Source organism: Lycorma delicatula, chromosome 6 (assembly GCF_047948215.1).
Source record: "Lycorma delicatula isolate Av1 chromosome 6, ASM4794821v1, whole genome shotgun sequence".
NCBI classification, from domain to species: domain Eukaryota; kingdom Metazoa; phylum Arthropoda; class Insecta; order Hemiptera; family Fulgoridae; genus Lycorma; species Lycorma delicatula.
In genome coordinates, this window is record NC_134460.1 from 37,005,219 (window position 1) to 37,024,953 (window position 19,735).

The window sequence follows — 19,735 nt, forward strand, 5'->3', positions numbered from 1 at the left end:
TATCAAAATACACACAAGTTGATATATAACGTACATAAAAGATAATTATCTGAGTGTAATATTCATAGTATTTATTAATATATAAATAAATGAAGAAGAATATACAATATAAAATATATAATTCGTACACAAGTATTATATAACAATATTATTATAACTGATGGGATTTTTCTAACTTGTCATTTGATATGTTGAATATCCATTAATATTAAAATAAATCATTTAATTGCAGATAAAAAAAAAGCTTAACATTTTTATAATCAATACTTGCACATTTTTTATGTTAATAATAAAAATAAATACTAATAATCAGTTACATATTAACAATAATGTGCAGTTTGTGCAGTTTATATTGTGAGTATTGTAAAATTAAATAAGAAATAAAAATATTTCATAATATTTATGACTACAATGTTAATGTTAAGTAAATTTGAATAAAATATTTTTATTTATTATTATGTTTCAACATTATTAACTTAATTGTTTAAAATCACTTTTCAGTAAAAGAATAATGATGAAACTATAAAGAATACATATTCTCAAAAATAAAAGAAACATTTTAGCTCAGATGAAATTGTGGTTACACTAACTGTAGGAGTTGGAGTAGCATTCAGTGCTTCTAGTTAATTTCAAAATGTCTCTAATTTCTTGTATGAGCTATTAAACATTATCATTATTTTATGATTAGATAACTTCTTGCACTGTTTTAAAGAATGAATTTTTCAAAACGATTTTTAAAATATACCTGAAAAGAAAAACATTAAATAACTACTTAAATCTTAAACTATATGCGCACTTTGTTTATATCAGCCTCCATGGCATGAGTAGTAGCATCTGGGCTTTTCATCCAGAGGTCCCAGTTAGGCATGGCATTTTCACAAGCTACAAAAATTGCTATTTCACATTATACTCTAGCAATACTTAGTGGTGGTCCCAAAGGCTAAAAAAAAGAAAACACTGTTTATGAAAACCTCTGACTTTTTCTATTATAAAAACTTACAAGCTGTTCTGCTAGTATATAACAAGACTGTGATTCTATCTTTTAGAGAAAACAGTGAGAACCAATTGTGAGCTCTTTGGCAGAGACTTAGGTCATGTTTGACCTAAGTTTCAAACTTGCATGACAGGATTAACATTTTTAGTTGTTCAATTGATTACAAGTCATTGTTTAGAGAAGTTGTGATTTTTTTTGTGTGAAAATACTATGCTCAAAAGTTGAGCAATGTGTAAAATTAAAAATTTTAGTAAAATTCAACAAAATGCACTGGAATATTTTCAAATGCTTACTGAGGCTTAGAGGGCTCTCATTACTCCAGTTTGTGTAATTTCCATTTCATCCCCAGCTAAAACAATTTTATTGTTGAGGCATATGATTGCAATGATTCCTATTCAAAAACACAATAATTCAAGTTAATACGTTTAAACATGCACTTTGGCTTATCTGTTTAGAAATCAGTTCATGAAAACAATATTATCAGTTCAAGGAAATAAGGATTTATCAAATAGAGATTGCCTAGAATATAAGTGTCAGAACAAACATTTAAAATAAATATGGAAAAATAAATGGAAATATGGACTTCCATAAGAAAATAGATTCATCATTTAAGTCTCTGGTTATAAATTTAAAAAAACAATTTATAAAGTTATATTAAAAGGTTTCATACACAAGTATACAAAATTCAGTGCTATAAGAAATTAAACACATTGATAAATTAAAAAAATTTAAATTTGCTACTTAAATTTTGTATAAAATTATTAAAAAGAATAATTTTACTAATTCAGCTGGTTGTTAATAAATAGATGAGTTCATAAACATAAGTCATGAATATGAGGAACTAATTTAGTATTTGGTATAGTTTTTGAAAGCCTTGTAATTGGGCCTTCTTTTAAATAAAAGCATTAAATTATTATGAAGTGTATTTTCTATTTTCTGATTTACAAGAACATAATATTTGAAATACAGCAAAATGATATTTATTGTAAGCAACTAAAAATAATGTAATATGATTTAAATGTGTTAAAAACAATATGAAATTATAAATACGTTAACAATTTCCTGATTTATATTTACAAATTTTGAAGAGAAACTATGATAGTAATGTTAAGAACTTAATTTATAACCAAAAAACTTTAATATGTGGCATAAATATAATGTTTTTAAACACAATCATGATTAACTTCTATAAACAACATTCAGTGAATCAGATCTTGAAACTAATTGAATTAATATTTTTCCAGTCATCAGTTATTTTCTATTCAAAAATGAGCACTCTCAGTCAGAATTGAAAGGAAAAAAAATGCTTCCAACTAAAGTGATGTATGGATTTAATTTTTGTTTCAATTATTTGTTTTATTTAAAGGAAAGATGTCAGACGTTAATTGTGCCAAAGATTAAATTTTAATAGATGAATCACAAAAACCTTCCTGAATTAAAACTGAAATATATTTCTTAACAAGGTTGTAAAAAAATAATAACCTTTTATTCAAACAAATCTACATTTCAGTTGTAAAATAAGAATGTCTATTCAGCTGGTAGAAATGATACCAACACATTTCTCTTATCTGATAATATTTTGGTTGCTATACTACTTTTTAAGTATATTTAATAGAGTCTGACAACACGGTCTTTCATATTTAATGCTTTTGCCAATTCTCACATTAGAAGAAAAAATGAAGTCAAATATCTAGTTGGTGAGTTAGGTGTAACTTTCACTTTGGAACAAGCCAAAATGTGTGTACTTTCTGTTATCAACAAGTGATAAAAAATAGTCCTAAGAATTATACTCGGACTCTTCTGTATATCATGAAAAGGGTTTGTGAGCTTTTTTGGGTTCCTCACCATTTTTTTTTGAAATTATATAAGTAATAACATAGTATTTAAAACTTCTGGTGGAAAAAACAGTGATACATACTATTAAAGTTATTGCAGGTGTTATAGATATCACTAATGTATATACATGCTGTTATTACTGTAATGAATCTGAACTATTTCCTCAAGCTTGTTGGTACTTAGAATGAATACAAATTACAGCTCATGGTATTTTGAAAGGATTAGAATTAAACATTTTTTTAACATTAAAAGAATAAATAAAAACTATTTTACTTCAAAAGGTGTGAGGGCCATGCTACCTGTAATTATTTTAAGCCAAAGGCAAAGTCTAATATGGTTAAATCATGATGAAGATTTAGATATATTTACAAAGTTTCATTAAAAATTAGAATCCACAACACGTATGAAGAAACACAGTTGTACACACAAAAATTATATTAATTTATCTCATTTCAGTTTGAAATGTAAATTTATTTTGAAAAAGAATATCGCAAGCAATGTATAGAAAAAAATTAAATTCTACATTACTAAATAATATACAGAAGTCTACAACAATAGTCTGCAAAAATTGTTACAAACTATATTTCAATTTTCTTTTATGAGTTATGGTACATTACTGTACTTAATATATTATAAAATTTTATTTTATTTCTAAGGAAATTATTCATAAACAACATACAAAGTAAAGATGATTGAAGCACAATGTATAGAGTGGCCACAAAATCCTTTTCCATGTTATAATGTTTTGATCGATAACCTGCATGTCGTCAGTTGAATGTAAAGGTCACTAATCAGCTGCTTTCATTTAATAAACAAAATGCCAAGTTTACTAGAAATTGATGTTATTTTCATATGTTCAATGAGAATTTTCATTTGCAGAGTGTAACTTAAAATAGTACACAACCAAATTTTCACGTTGAAGAAAAAATTGTTGCTAGTGTTTTGACTATAAAAATGCAATTGAAAACCACAAAAATAAAAGAAAGATTCATTCAGAGTTCTGATAAAAAAGCTCCATCAATAGTAATACATTAAAAGTGAGGAAAAAAGCCTTTTCCAGCAGATCAGTCCTCGATTTGAAATAATCTGGAAGTCCTTCTAGTCGACTGAATAGCACTAATATTGTTACTGCTTAGGTTCTCTTTTTTTAGTCAATTAGGAAAAGTACTTTAGAGCTAAATATTTCACCTTCATCACTTTAGGAAATAATAAAAAAAAGGAATATTGTGGGTTTAAACTCTTGATCTTGCTTGTGTTAATGAGCTTTCTGACTGGAATATAACTTTAAGCAAAACTAGTTGCAAAGCTCTTTTAACAATTTTTTTAAATGTTCTATTACGGAAAAAGTTTTCCTCTCTGATGAATGTGCCATTTTCCTGACTAATAGATTTTGGAATGTATGTTTTTGGAGTAAAGAAAATTCCCAGTTATGAGGAAATCACAGACCACCATCACATGTAATTGTGTTGGCAACAATATCTGAACTGGACCATACTTCTTTGAAGGAAGTTTAATAGCATTTCATACTTTAAAATTGCTTTATTCCTCAGCTTCGATTGATTATCATGGAATTAATTTCCATTTTACAGTAAGATGGAGCTCCATCTCATTGTGCTCAGTCAGTAAGACTTTTTAAATTAAGATTTTGAGGGGGGATGAATCAATAGGAGGGCTCCAAAATACAGTGGCCAACTAAAAGCCAGACTTTGACAACTCCCTTTGGAGCATAATCAAAGAAAATCCTTCATGTCCTTCATTTCCCATGAAGGACAAACAAAGTTGATGAGCTGAAAACTGCAATCAGAAACTGTTTTTACAACTTTGATCCTTGTACGTGAAAGAGAATATTGTAAATGCACTTGTTCACTGATAAAGCTGAGTAAAGATGATGGAGGAGCACATATAGATGCAATTTAAAGTAAGTTTTATATATTAAAATATTAAATAAACTAATGACAAACAATCCATGTTTATTTTTTTACATAGAAAGGGACTTTGCATGGAAACTACTCCTGAAACTTGTGTATGTTTAAAAAGAAATAATGATAATTTAAGGAGACATATTTATCAGTACATTTAATATTTACAATAGTATAGTAAAATTAGGAAAATAATTCAGGAACACTTCTAATAATTATTATTACTACTACTTAAAATTATAATAAAAAATTTACTTGATAAACAATTTCAGAAGTGATATTTATAATCTCATATACAATTAAATATTGTACGAATGATCATACATCTTTGAATAATGCACATGCTAAATCATGATGACAAAATTTCTAAATGTTTTCTTTTCATATTGGGCAAATTTAAAAAAAATGTGTCATTTAAAAATAATGTTGGTGTGTAAAATTCTAGTCAATATAATGTTTAAAAAATTTATTTTTTATCTACCTCATTATGTAGAATAAAATTATATACATTTACAAAATTAAATAAATAAAATAAAATGACTTAAGTTGTATCAAACCAGATAACAAAACCACTTTTTTCATTAAAAAGCATAATTAAGTTATAAGAAATTAGTATTATGAAACAAGTATTATTTTAACTTATAACAGCCTATAAAATGAATGATTTGTATGAAAAATACTAATTCCTATACAAATTTGAATTCCAAGCCCTTTAGATAAAAGATTGAGCCACTGAAACTTGGTCACAGGGGTCAGTGGAGAAATGATATAAAATTTCATTTTGTTTACTGTTAGCAACAATTGATACACAGAGAGATTCAGAAGTCGCACACATGAAAATTAGTGTCTATAAATAGTAGTATTGTTGAAAAAGTTCTATTGGCTACTGCAAGATAGCAACATGGGTATTAACAACAACAAACCTACACACCATTGTGATGTGTACTGATCATTCAACACTTGCAGTAGTGCTTTGTTTATTGCTTGGTAAACATGTTGTTTTCCCAAGAGCAACAATTTTTCATTGTTGAACATTATTTTTCCAATCATTTTTATGCACATGTTGTAAATGAATTTCGTGAGAAATATATGGAAGTACCTAACAATTTGATCATAATGAGATTAATCACCCGTTTTAGAGAATGCATTTCAGTGCAGACAAAGAAGAAAACCGGGAGGCCAACCATATTGACTGATGCTAAACCAGCTACGGTTCATCTTCAAAAAGCTTGAGACTATCAGCACACTCTCAGATTTCATATGAAAGTGCTCAGAGAGCGATGAAGTGGTTACACTTTCATACATTTCATGTTCGTAGTGTTCAGGAACTGAAGGAGCCGGATAAAGAAAAGTGCGTAGTGTACTGTACATGGTTTCAGTCATTTGTTGACAACCATGGAATTGTAGAGCTTGGCCATGTTTTCTTCACTGATGAGGCATAGTTTTTTACCTTAGTGACTACATGAACAGTCAAAATACTAGAATTTGGTTGACTGAAAATCCACATGTGTTACATGAAAACCCCTAACACTCTCAGAAAATGGGAGAGTGGTGTGATGCATCATGTTGTCGAATGTTGGGCCCCATTTTCTTTGAAACTACAGTGAACAGTGTTGTGTACCAAGATATCATTACACAGTTTATTGCACTTCTTGAAGATTATGAATGTGATTGTTGATTCCAGCAGGGCAGTGCCATATGTTACACATTTAATGAATTTCATTTCTTGCGCAAGTTTTTTTTGCGAGCATATCATCTATAAAGGATTATGGCCCCCATGTTCACCTAATTTGAGTCTTCAGACTTCTTCCTGTGGGGTTATCTTAAAAGAAAGGTCTATAAAAATAGGCCACACACACTGGAGGAACTAAAGATGAACATAACAATGGAGATTAACAACTTCAGTATACTGAAGTTGTTACTGGAGTTGTATACTGAAGTTGTACTGGAGCATGTCACTTTGTGACATGCTCCACAAAGTGGCCTCAAACATGGTAACAAGAGTTCGTACATGCAATTCTGAACCGAGCAGCCTTTTGAGCATATGTTGTGAAAATAAGTAAATCTTTAAATATTATTACTTAATGTCTTATTTTTTATATTACTTTGACGGGCGTGACTTTTGGATATCTCTGTACAAGTAAATATTGTTTGATATTAATAGAATAATGCATATTTAGTGTGCTAATATGCAAAAAAATTAGCACCACATTATCTAAATACATAAGTAAATTAAAAAAAAATCCTGGGACAACATTTGTAATTATAAAAAAAGATGTCTTGGCTAAGTTATTTTTAAATTATTTGATAATAAGGATGATTCCAAACTGAATAATTTTGTATTATTGAAAACTGTTCATTGAATTAAACTCTGATACAAGTAATATAAATTATCTTTCAAAAACAATGATTTATTGAGTATAACTACATCATAAAAGCAACTCATGGTACTTACGTATTAACGCCACCGCAGCTACAGCTTTATTTTAAAAAAAGTAGTCAATCGGATTTCGGTGGAAAATGGGCCGATATAGAGTTTAACATAAATAAATAAATATTTATTTTATACTCAAAAAATTACGGTGTTAATTAGTCAAGGTTAGCGAGCGAAGCGAGCGTAGGTTAAGTTTGGTTAAATTATATTTATAAAATAAATAAATAAAAATAACCATTTATATTCTGTTTTGAATCTGTTTCGGCCCATTTTCCAACGAAATCTGATTGACTACTTTGTTTTTAAATAAAGCTGTAGCTGCGGTGGCGTTAATACGTAAGTACCCAACTCATTTACTGAATGAAATGTTTTATCTAGTACGGTTCTAATATTTAAAATTGAAATGTTATAAAATATTTTTAACTACTGGAATCAATAAAGTGCTTAAAAAGTATTCATTATTAAAATGAAGATGATACATCTAATGTGTCTAGCCTGTAAAGAACTGTCTTTATGAACATATAATAAACACAAACTGAAATGTAATATTAAAAGTAATTGTAATATGAGTCTGTTAACAAGAGAAAATAACATTTTATTTTTATTTAGCATTATTTAATAATATCTACCCATAGATAAGTACAGTCAAGTAAAACTAATGCAAAAATGAGTTAAATTTCGTAAATATTACAGAAAACTGAAATACTGATTAAGTGCTTGTGGCAAAAGTGAAAATTGTGTTGCCTGGCAGATACTACTTTTGAAAAAATTTAATCATCCTCTCATAAAATAGATTCCTACACTTTTATCAAATGTTATCATTAACCTGCTTTAAATATTCTTGTTACCTCTAAAAAAAGAGAAGTTATTCAGGAATATTTGAATAATATGAGATATTTATAAAACTCCATGAAAATTAAGTCATTATTAATCTTTATAGTTGGCTGTTGCACGAGTATTGAATTTTAAACAAAGTAAGTACTCGTACTAAATAAATTTAATTACATTTAGTACAATTACTGAAAACATAGTTATTTAACAGTTGGAAAGTACAGAAATTGAATTTTCTAATCTAATATTCTTGAACAGTCAAAATTATAAAAATTGCAATCAGAAGCTTTCAACAGCCAAACTAACAGATAGTAGTCCTTTGGAATCAGAAACAGTTACATAGTAGTCAAATATTTATTTTACCATAAACTTCCAGCGAGCTTTAAATGTCATACCAAGTATTGTCAGTACACTCTTACCATTACTTGCATTTATAAATTTAATTTGCGCTATTAAATACATTAATCATTTTTATATTGTAATTAAATAAAATTAAGATTTTTAATTAGGTGTTATGTTGTGAGTGTGGTGTAGTGGAATAAGTTTCTAATAAAATAATATGTTGTATAAAGAAAATGAATGCGTGTCTCATCATCCCTTATCATTATGATCTTTTGGAAAATTCTACAATTAATGAGATGATAAAATAGTTAAAAAAGAGTTGAACAGAAAAAATTTCATTCCTGCCATTGAAGTGAACCTTCATGAAAGATCATTTTTTCTTTCCTAAAGAAATTAGGAAGGAAAAAAATTGTAAAGAAAATAATTTTTAAACTCACATTATAATAATTTTTTTCAAATCTCAGGCTACGATCAATTATCTTCCAGTACTCTCTTCTACCATTTGGCAAGTCCATTCAAAAATACTTCTTTTAGGAAAATGGATGACATAGAAATCACAATCAATTAATATTAGTATTTCTGGTCTTGGTCCTGAAAATTGTAATAGTAAATTGATGGAGTCTGTGAAGAACAAGATTTGTAAGTTGGAGACTTGTATTTTAAATATTGTACTAACTGTACAACCATCTTACTTTATAAGTATTAGTTGGTCCTAATGAATTTATTTTCTAAATACTCAATGATTCTAATAAGATACAGAGCTCCATTCATAGGGGCAGTGCGCCCCTATGAATACACAAATGAGTGCTATGAAATACACAAATTTCAGCTACACAAATGAGTGCCATTTGTGTAGCTGAAAACACGCACTTTTAAAAAAATTAACCTTCAGAGCCTTTTTCATGATTGGTGGATTTGCAAAGAAATTTATGAATTGTATATCATTACAGTCTGATAAAATATCTATCCTCTCTTCAACCAAAAAGGATACTTTGTATATACTAAAGTTTTGGCATACAGGTTAGGTTGGCTTACAATTTTCTTAGAGGTGCAGAATTCATGGTCTTGTGAAAAATCAATGGAGCAGCCAGGCCATTGTAGAACTAGTTTATCAGTGCGACTGGTAATACGCGTGCCCAAATTTTCTCATTCTACATAGAGTAAAATAATTTTTGAATTACTTTCTTACATTATTATTGATTAATAATAACTGAACAAATGGAAAAAACAATGACATTTTTAATGAGGTCTTAAAACAGTTTTTAAATGTAGTAAATTTGAATTTTTAAATTTAAAATTCTTTACAACAATCAATTTTTCCCATTTCATAAAATTAATATTTTTAGTTTATTTTTTGAAATAAAAAAATAAACTGAGCCTAAAAACAATTACAGGACCTAGAAAATATTAAAGATTTCTAAAAAAAATGTTCAATTTAAAGGATTTTTTTTTTTTAAATGCATATAGAATATTTTTATATTTTACTTCTTATTTACTACACTACTAATTATTTCATTTTGTTGCTCTAATAGTGAAAATTTAATTATAGTTTTTAGTTTTCTTCTGTTTCTTTTTAATAAAAAAAATTAATAATATACACAACTATTAATATTATTTTCTTCAAAACATATCTACCTACACATTAGTGCTTAATACCCAGTAGTCCAATAGTGCTTAATTTAAATTTCTATGTTCACAGAAACAAATACATAATCGGTTTTTACTAATTACCTTTTCTTTTGCCCTTCCAGTGTGTTTTTGGACAGATTTGACAATAAAAGAACCCTTGCTTTCTGCCATCTTCTGATCGCTACTGAAAAAACAACTAAACCACTTTCATATTCCTTCCATCGACTAAACTAGAAAAGGGAATGAACAAGGAAAGTTCCACACACGTGGAGTGAAAAAAAATAAACCTACTTTCTACCAGCACGCCAGGGTCAGTACTTTGGGAGTGACAGTGCTCTCTCTCCCTCAAAGTTTCACACGCAGCTTCCTATGTGTGCATGTACTCAACAGCCAAACACCACACCACTGGAACTGTGAAGTGCACAGTTCCATACAAAAGTTTTTGTATCTTTTTCATAAACTGGGTGATAGTTAAAGAGATTAAACGTAAGGATTATATATTTTAAAAGTATAAAGAAAGAAGTAAAGAAAAAAGGCCTCATTATATTAAATGTTCAATAATAACAAGTGGAAATAGGAGGTGCTGCAGTTCCACAGTGCCTATACATGAGCCACCACTGCTTAAAAGTTGAAATTATTCTTTTGTTTTTCTACCTCCGGTTATTTACCTATATTTTCTTCATATTAATAAATTTTGGCCTACAAGTTTATTGTTTATTAATTTCACCAATTAAGAAGGTATTCTAACCAAAGGAAGTAAGCAAATTGATTTTACCATTTCAACTTCACAAAAGAATTTTATTTTAATTTTCCCAAGCAAAAACCAGAATTTTGGATAAGGCCCTCGTTTGATTTCATTTACAGATTTTAGTCACGTGGATTTATTTCAGTTTACTTTTGTAAAAGAAATCAAACATAAACCCTAATCACTTGATACTGAAAGAAAATATTTATGCATATAAATACTAAAAAGTATATTAATTTCTAAGATATAAAAAACAAAATCACTTGTAAAAAAAAAATTATGTTATACTGATAAATATAATTTAGTAATTTTTGTTTTATAAAAATTAAATATATCCAGAAAAAATACATTAGTAAATAATAAACTTAAAAGCTAAAATGCATTAATAAAAAGAAAATGTAAGTAAATAACCAGAGGTAGAAAAAAAATTTAAACCTTTAAGTCTGCTTTAAACTACAAAAGGAAGTTTTAAATATGTAAAAAGGAATACTTTAGTAGAATGTTTTAAAAAGGTTAAGTTTTCCTTTTCAACATGGTCTGTTTGAATAAAACAATTTATAATTATTATAATTAAAAAAAATAACTTTTCCTGATGTTGTTATGATAAGAACTAATGATGGGATGAATATCAGTTTTCTAGATTTGAATATTAACCAGATTTCAAGTATCTAAACACATCAAACACTCAAAAGTATTAATCTTATATTTAAAATTGTAATTATCTTTATTTAAAAATTTTATTTAAATATAAATTATGATTAACAGTACGATTATATTTTTTTAAATCGATTTTTACTAAATGAAGTAATGTAGAAGTTAAATAAAGACATATAAAAAAACATTATACAAAAAAAAAAAGATAATAAAAAGAGAACAATACATTTAGATAAACTTTTTATTTATTTCATTTTTATACTTGCATTAGTTATTTTTAACAAAATAACTCATGAAATAGTAAATGTGTCTTGCTTAATGCAGATTTTTATTCAAGAAAACAAATATTTGAACTTATTTAGTTTGCTTACTTTATAATAGAAAATTAAACCATAGTGCTGAAAAAAGTCTTTCTGAACAAGCAGTTGATAATGGGATTATTTAATATTTTTAATAAACCTCTTTTCAAGTGAGGATATGCAAAATTAATTTACAGCTATTCAAAATCTATATAAATAAAAATGAATGTTTGTCTGTCTGTATGTCTCTTATGCCTTCCTAAACCGTTCATCCGATTGCGATGAAACTTTGGTGAGTTGTGCGCACACCCTCGAAGGTTTCTGAATTAGTTTAGACCCGCTAGGTGGCGCTGAGGTCGTGATATTTAGAAAAATTGTATTTATATTCCGATTTGGCTGATATTTAAAATATATATTAATTATGTGAAAAAAAAATATTTTTGCAAAAAATGGACCCGCTAAAATGGTGGTGTTGGGATGGAGATATTTCAGAAAATTGTATTTATGGTCCAATTTGGCTCATATTCAGAATATATGTTACTTAAATGGAGATAGATACCTCTGCAAAATATGGACCCGTCAGATGGCGCAGGAGTCAAGATATTTGGAAAAGTTGTTGCATTTATGGTCCGATTTGGTTCATATTCAGAAAACGTATTAGTTACATGAAAAGAGATATTTTTGCGAAAAATAGTGTCGCTAGGTGGCATTGAGGTTGAGATATTTAGAAAAAATTTATTTATGGACCGATCTGAATCATATTCAGAATACATACATATATGAAAATAAAAGTTTTTACAAAACTGTCCGCTATGGGAGGGGGGGGGGCGCCGGTTATTCACAAAACAAACAAACAAATATACAAACAGACTTTCTTCTTCACTCACTCTCTCTCTCTCTCTCTCTCTCTCTCTCTCTATATATATATATATATATATATATATATATATATATATATATAAAATGCAATGTTGATATATATCTCCTCTATAGACTAAAATACTACTGGACCGATTTACGCGCGGGGAAAAACAGAAAAATGGGAAAAAATAAAAAAGGGAATATTGGAAAAGGGGAAAATGAGACATGGGGAAAAAGGAAAAAAGAGGAAACTGTAAAACTGGAAAGAAGGAAATCGTGGAAAAGGGAAATGGAAAAGTGAAAGGTTAAATTTTGTTCATAGAGTTAATTTTTTTAATGTTTTATCAAACTTTCATTGTGTTAATTTAATCTATATATACATATATATATATATAGCAAATCTAGCAATAGTGAAGCATTGCTGGGTCTGCTAGTGTTTTATCATTTTTGAAAATATTCCCTATATTTTTCTATTATATAATAGATTTAATTTGTTAAATATTATCTATTATTATTTATATTTTATTATTATTTATTTTATACAATTTTATATTATTTATTAACAGCAATTATTTATTGGTTAGTTATTCTCTTTGTAGGAATATTCCAATTATATGACATCTCAATTTTTAAGATTTCATGCACTCAAAATTTAAGTTTTTATAGGTAATATTTGCTTCTCATTAATACAAACAAATTATGAACGACAAGTATTTTTAAACTATTACTTATTAATAAAGAAAATCTTTATTAAAATTAAATTGTTGCCTACAGCAGCAGTTAAGAGACAGATAAAAATAATCTTAGATAAAATATTCTTTTTAAAAGAAAAATAGTAAAAATACTATGCTTATTCATAATAAAATGATGTATACTGAATTTTTAATGTGTTATACAATGTGATAGGGGTAATGTGAGCAGCACATGAACAGTAAAATGATAGTATACAACTATCATTGGTAACAGAACATTGGATGGAGTTTTAAAATACATAACATTGATATCACTTTTTTATATTAATATAAATGATATTGCTGAGAGTTTTTATACATGCTGAAGTCATTGCTCAAGTACTAACAGAGTTATATTTATTTACCACACAACTAGTTAAGATAATGCTTGAATGATTCCTATAATATTTTGAAAATCTGCACAAATCTTGTATAGTTTTGATGAACTTGGGTAAGCAAACACATCATTGGGTAACATCCTTGTATTTGTAATAGGTGTACATTTCTTGTATAGATAATAAAATGACAGAAATTGTTTTTATAAGAACTTTATCTATACTGTATTTAACTTTTTATCAATAAAGAACCTCATAAGACTCATTGCTAAACTGAGTCTTATTTTTACGTTTGATATATAAAACTAACAAAAAAGATCATTATATCAATTTGTGGTTATTATTATTATATTTGTACCTATTTTTTTAGGTTATATGAAACAATATATACAGAGCATAATTACAAATAAATTTGTAAAAAATTTACAAAATGAAATTATTTTAACTAGTCATAGTAAATTACACAATTTTTAGTCATCTGTTACATCTTTACTGGCGATTTTTCCCCTTCTTGATGAAAAATAAACTTTTGTATTTACTTAGGACAAATACAAAAAAAGGAAAACTAAATATATTCCCTTTCATCATTTTTAAAAAATAAAACGTACACATGCAGGATCTATTTTAATAAAAACTTTCAACAGAAAAAATAATATTTGAAACAATTTTTCTTGAACTTTTATTTTCAATTTAAAAGGGAAATGATGGTTTTATTCTTTTTCTATAACAAAACTATTTTTTCCGTCACTTACTTCAGATGAATTTTAGCAAAGTTTTCATGGAATGAAAATAAAACAAAAGCACTTAAATGATATTCCTAAAAACTGTTTTTTTTTTTTTTTTTTGGTTTTTATTTTTAAATTTAAAATATGAACTCCTTTCCCCTATTTTGTGAGAAATGTTTTTTGATTTAATAAATATAATTTTAATAAAACAAATATAGGGTACGAGTATTAATGCAAATATAATTTAAAACAACTTTTGTTTAAAACATTTTTTTGGAATTTGACTGAGGATTTCCTAATACATAATAATTAAGAACCGGTACCTGGAGGAATACTAACTCAGCATATAGATAAAGAAAAAAATGAAAGAGTTCAGATAAAAAATTTGTACACAGATAGTATAACTTTTATATGTAAATATTGTATTATATTATAAAACATCTTTACCTTTCACTTAATGTATAAATAAAGAGGAAGGTTAATTTGTACATAAATATATTTCAACGTGGTTGGACTGGCTTTAAGGTTCCTGATAAAGGAATACGGGAAACCCATATCTTTTGATTAGGTCCTTGGGTTCTAGTAAATATATCTGGCACGAGTGCTGTATTCATAACATAATATGTCGTGTCTTGTTGGTAACTTGATATGAGTAATGTTAACATTAATACAATACCACCGATACAGAATATTGTTATTCCAGCTAATCTGCATAGATGCAATCTTGAATTAAATGTCATAGCTGACCTGTAAAAAAATATGTACAACATGGTATTAAATTTCTAGTATTTAAATGTAAATATGAATAAAATGTAAGCTATAATTTTTATTGGTATTATTTTATGCTAAATACTACAGTAAACTCATACAGATATTATTTTTTTTCCAGCAGTAAGCCATAATTTCTACCAACAAAATACAAAATTGTAATCTGTACATTCATATAAATTCAGTTTATGAATTTTTTTTGCAATATTTTATTCTAATTTTTGCTGGCATTTTGGAATAATTTTCTTCCAGTTTTTTCATGAGGAACTAAAAATTCGATAAAATAAATATTGCCCAAATATAGGCAAGAAATATTGCATTAGTGTTTGGTGAAACGGTTTAATAGTTTAATTTTGAAGAAAAAACTGAAAAAACAAAGAAAAAACCATGTAAGTATGCAAAAATGTTTTTAAGCAATGATACAAATGGTAAAAAAGAAAATTGCGGTCATAAAAGAGATTAAATGCATTTTAATACCGTAAACATGATATTAAGTATGGAATTCTTAAATAACTTTTCAACCATTAAACATAGAAGAATTAAATTTATCAAATGCTGTTATCTGAAAACTAAATATTTAATATAATGTCACCACCATACCCCAAGTTCCATAGAGGCAACTGAAAATTTTAACTGTTACATTCATTTAAAATATTACATATGTAAACATAAAAATAGAAATTCCCCATTGCATTTAAAAATGAATGTAAAAATGTTTTGATAGCCCTTATACTTTAATTCTTCTTGGGTGAAAAAAATTGGCCAAAAAATTTCACCCCTTCTTAGAAAATTACAACTTTGTTTATTTAAAATTATGGCTGTATTTTTACATTTTTTAAACTATTTTAAAAAAGTTATTTTTTAAAATTTATTATCCCCACTTGGAGATTATTATTTTCTTAAAAATTAATTTTACCTGAATGCTTCCCCTTCGGAATGGAAACCCAAAATGAAAAAAAAAACTTATCGCAATTCCAGATTCTTAATCTTAAAAACAAATTTTTTTAAACAATAAAGTCACTAAATATCTTAATTTCTCCGCTGATGCAAGATCCAAATTAAAAAAAAATGAATTTTTAAAAAAATTTCTATTATAATTTATTTAAAATAAATTTTAATCATTAAAAAAGCCTCCTAATGCTTGAGCCCCCAAATTTTCAAAAAGTCAAAAACTCTTTTCTAAATTGTGATGCTATAATATAGTAACATTAAAATTTTGGTTATTGCTTTATTTTTTGTGCATCTTGGCTTAAAAAAAAGTTTAATTATAATCGAACAAGTAATTTTTAATTTAAAAAAAAAATTATGCTGTATTATTTTATTTAATAATAAAAAAAACACCACCACAAAGAAATCTAAAATGTAAAAGTCCTCAGAGTAGTAAACAGTCTCAGATCAGTACTTAATCAAAATTAAATTCACTCCCCAAATGGAGCAACAAAACCAAGCTCCTAAAACTAAAAGAAGAATAAAATCTTCCCAACTTCCCAACTAATGAAGAATAAAATTAGCAAAAAACAACAAAAATAGTAACAATAATGGATAAACTTGAAGACCTAGTCAACAAGCTTAAAAAAATTGCAGAAGAATTAGATCCAATGAAACCCTGCAAAAAGCATCAATGTGGAACAGTGTGAAGAAACAGGAGAGAAGAGACATCACGCGTAGCTATAATGTCAACCCCAAAAATCAGAAACATTCTTCCAAAATCTAGTAAATCAAAGAAACAACTCAAATCCTAAGAAAAATAAAAAGACAACACCGTACAGACACATTGAAATCAATAGAAGAAGAATTCAATAAAGTGCAACTGGGAGACTACCGCAAAACGTTAAAAAAACAACTCCAAAAATATGAACCCCCAATCCTATTAATGAAGGATGAAAACCATAATATGACCCACAACAATAACACTATTTCTTACATTTACACTCGGTGGTGTTGCGACACCTTACGATATGCAACTGTAACCCAAGGTGGAAACTATTGTGCCGATGGGTACATAGCAAGTTTTAAAATTATATCCTCTGGGCACCGGGTGAACCCAGTTTTATTTAGTTTAGCCTCTATAAGTACAGGCTCTGCAAAGGTGGTCCTATATTTCTCTGGTACTCATGGGACCATGAGTATTCCATAGAGTAGTATTAGTATTCCACAGATAAATCCCATGATTGTTGATGGTCCATCTGATAAAACCAGTCTTGTGAAAAGATCTCAATCAGCTTTGTCTAATGACGATAATTTTCTCAAGGTAAATAATAAATGAAAAGGCGACAAATCACACCTGCAGTATGATAATACTGCCTCCAGGTAGTATGATAATACACCTCCAGTATCAATAAGGTACTGGTTCAAGTGGCTCTCCTAATAATGTAAGAAAACTGGGAGACGGATCAATACTAATAGAGACTTTCAGTGATAAACAGAGTCGATTGCTCTATGTCTAACCAATATGGGCATTTGAATAATAATGAGGAGTAATTTTTTGTTAGGATCTTCTTGAGACGGATGTTAGCAAAATTTCCAAAGAGCTTGTTACAGTGGTGAAGAGAATAATGAAACATCAGAGCAGGGTGGAAGAACCTACTCCCTCCTTATTTTAACTTTCAATCTTCCCACACCACTGGAGAAAATTAAAGTATAAGGGATGTTTCCAGGGTCAAAGGTACGGCCATACCCAACTTCTTGCCTGAACATTACAATACGGGCTAGATATGCAAAAGAAGGCCATAAAGGTACTGACTGTAAGGAGGAAAAAAAATGTATTAACTGTGGAGGTTTGGATTCTGCTCGCTCGAGAGATTGCCCAATTTTTAAAGAAGAAAAACAATTCTCAATATTTGTATAGAAACTATTGTTTCCAACTGCATGAAAAGATTACAAAACGACATTGAACTCCCGGAACCTAGTTAACCCAGATGTCTCTTTTGCTGCCACTGCATCAAGCCAAGCTCCTGCAAATGCAGGTAAAACAGTGAGGAGCCTGTAGTGAATTAAAACAGCTTGTTCAGATTTTGTGTGATCAAGTTGCCTCACTCACAGCAACTATTTCAGAGCTAGGTTATAGTACAGGCAAGAAAAAGGTATTATTAGTGGAAATACCGACAGTGGTTTACCAAAAACCACTTTAATTGCTACACTTCCAAATAAAATCCTCGCTGCACCACCTATGCAGCAAACTATACCAAACTATACCAAGATCCCCTTAAAGAAATCTATCAAAAAATCAACATGTGGTATGGTATCTCCGTCTTCCCAGGCTTCCAAATCTCCATCACCATCTCAAGGTCTCTTCGAAGATATGGTAGAAGTTGAAATGCCCAAAAAAGCAAAGCACTTTGTAAAAGTTATAAACACAAGAAAGAAAAACCGAATAATATTTGACAAATTATCTGCATATAGTATTATTTACGACAGAAAATCAGAATCACCTATAATGGTGATTATATTATTAGCTGTATAATTTTTATACAGCTATAATTCTATATCTATAGTTGCTTTCATCTATGAACATTATCCAGGGAATGTTTGAGGTATTAGTTCCTGGACTGATGATGTTAGGGTATTGATACGTGCACAAGAATCTTTAGTAATATACTTCCAGGAAACACGTACCTTCCACAAGATACAATAACTCTCAGAGGCTTTTCTGTGAGAGATATGTCTTGTTGATAGTAGAGAAATTGGTGGGGTTGCTATCTTCATGCAGGATTGGGTATTAGCTACAAGTATATCACTAACTACCCACATCCCTGTTGTCGCCATAGAGATCTCTGTCCCATTCAAACTACACATCTGTGATCTACATCTCTCACCGAACTCCAAGTTTCATGCACTATTCTTATAAAATCTTCTAATCAAAATACCGTCGTCATCGTATTTCATGGGGCTCATCAATCTGTTCCCCTTGAGGAAATATCATAAACAGAGTGAGATAGGACTTGGACCTCTATCTACTGAATGTCAGATCAGGCACATTTAAGTCGTCATTGACTGGTACTTTGTCAAACATTGACCTCTCCTTCTGCTCACCAAGTTTATTTCCTCATATTAATTGGTCTGTTTGTGATGACTAACACGGCAGCGACCATAAACCAATTACCATTGCTTTTAGTGCCAACCATGTGGTGAACAAAAGACAATGGATTTGTATTGTTGAAAAAAAGCAAATTGGAACAGTTACTACAAAGCCTTTCCATCACAATACAATGACAGTGTTGAAGCCCTACATCAACTTACTTCTTTTATCTCCCTGGTTCTTGAGAATGCTAGTAGATTTAATCCACAAATATCAGGAATTCCAAGGTGTTCCTCTATTTCCTGATGGAATGATGATTGCCAAAAAAAAATTAAGAAATGACGGCAGGCACTGCATAAATTTAACCATAGACCTACACATAGGCATCTAAATTTATATCACAGAGCTAGAGTGGAGTGTAATCGCATATTCATAGAAACTAGGAGAAAGTTATATAGGAATTACGTAGACACCATCTCATGTACTACTTCCATGTCTGCTGTGTAGAGAAAACTTTGTACAATTTGTGGATTCCACAAACAGTCTAGGCTACACAAACAGCCTTTGCACTTCCACAAAAGTGCAAAGGCTAGGAGGTTTCATCTCAAAATTAA

The 19,735-nt window shown here is 28.6% G+C and overlaps 1 protein-coding gene across 8 annotated transcripts in view; it reads right to left on the bottom strand.

Moving 5' to 3' along the window:
- Positions 1 to 348: 348 nt before the first annotated feature.
- LOC142326990 (uncharacterized) overlaps positions 349 to 19,735 on the bottom strand; it is a 201,380-nt gene continuing 181,993 nt past the window's right edge. For 3 of the 8 annotated variants that reach the window (XM_075369725.1, XM_075369732.1, XM_075369730.1), the window contains exons 5-7: positions 14,783 to 15,082; positions 8,794 to 8,947; positions 349 to 940 (exon numbers count right to left, since the gene is read on the bottom strand). In XM_075369725.1, the coding sequence (XP_075225840.1) occupies positions 14,836 to 15,082 (247 nt within the window). In that variant the 3' untranslated portion in view covers positions 349 to 940; positions 8,794 to 8,947; positions 14,783 to 14,835. Of the gene's footprint in view, positions 941 to 8,793; positions 8,948 to 14,736; positions 15,083 to 19,735 lie in introns of those variants that run through there. The other 5 variants (XM_075369733.1, XM_075369728.1, XM_075369726.1 and 2 more) reach the window with 5 other exon arrangements.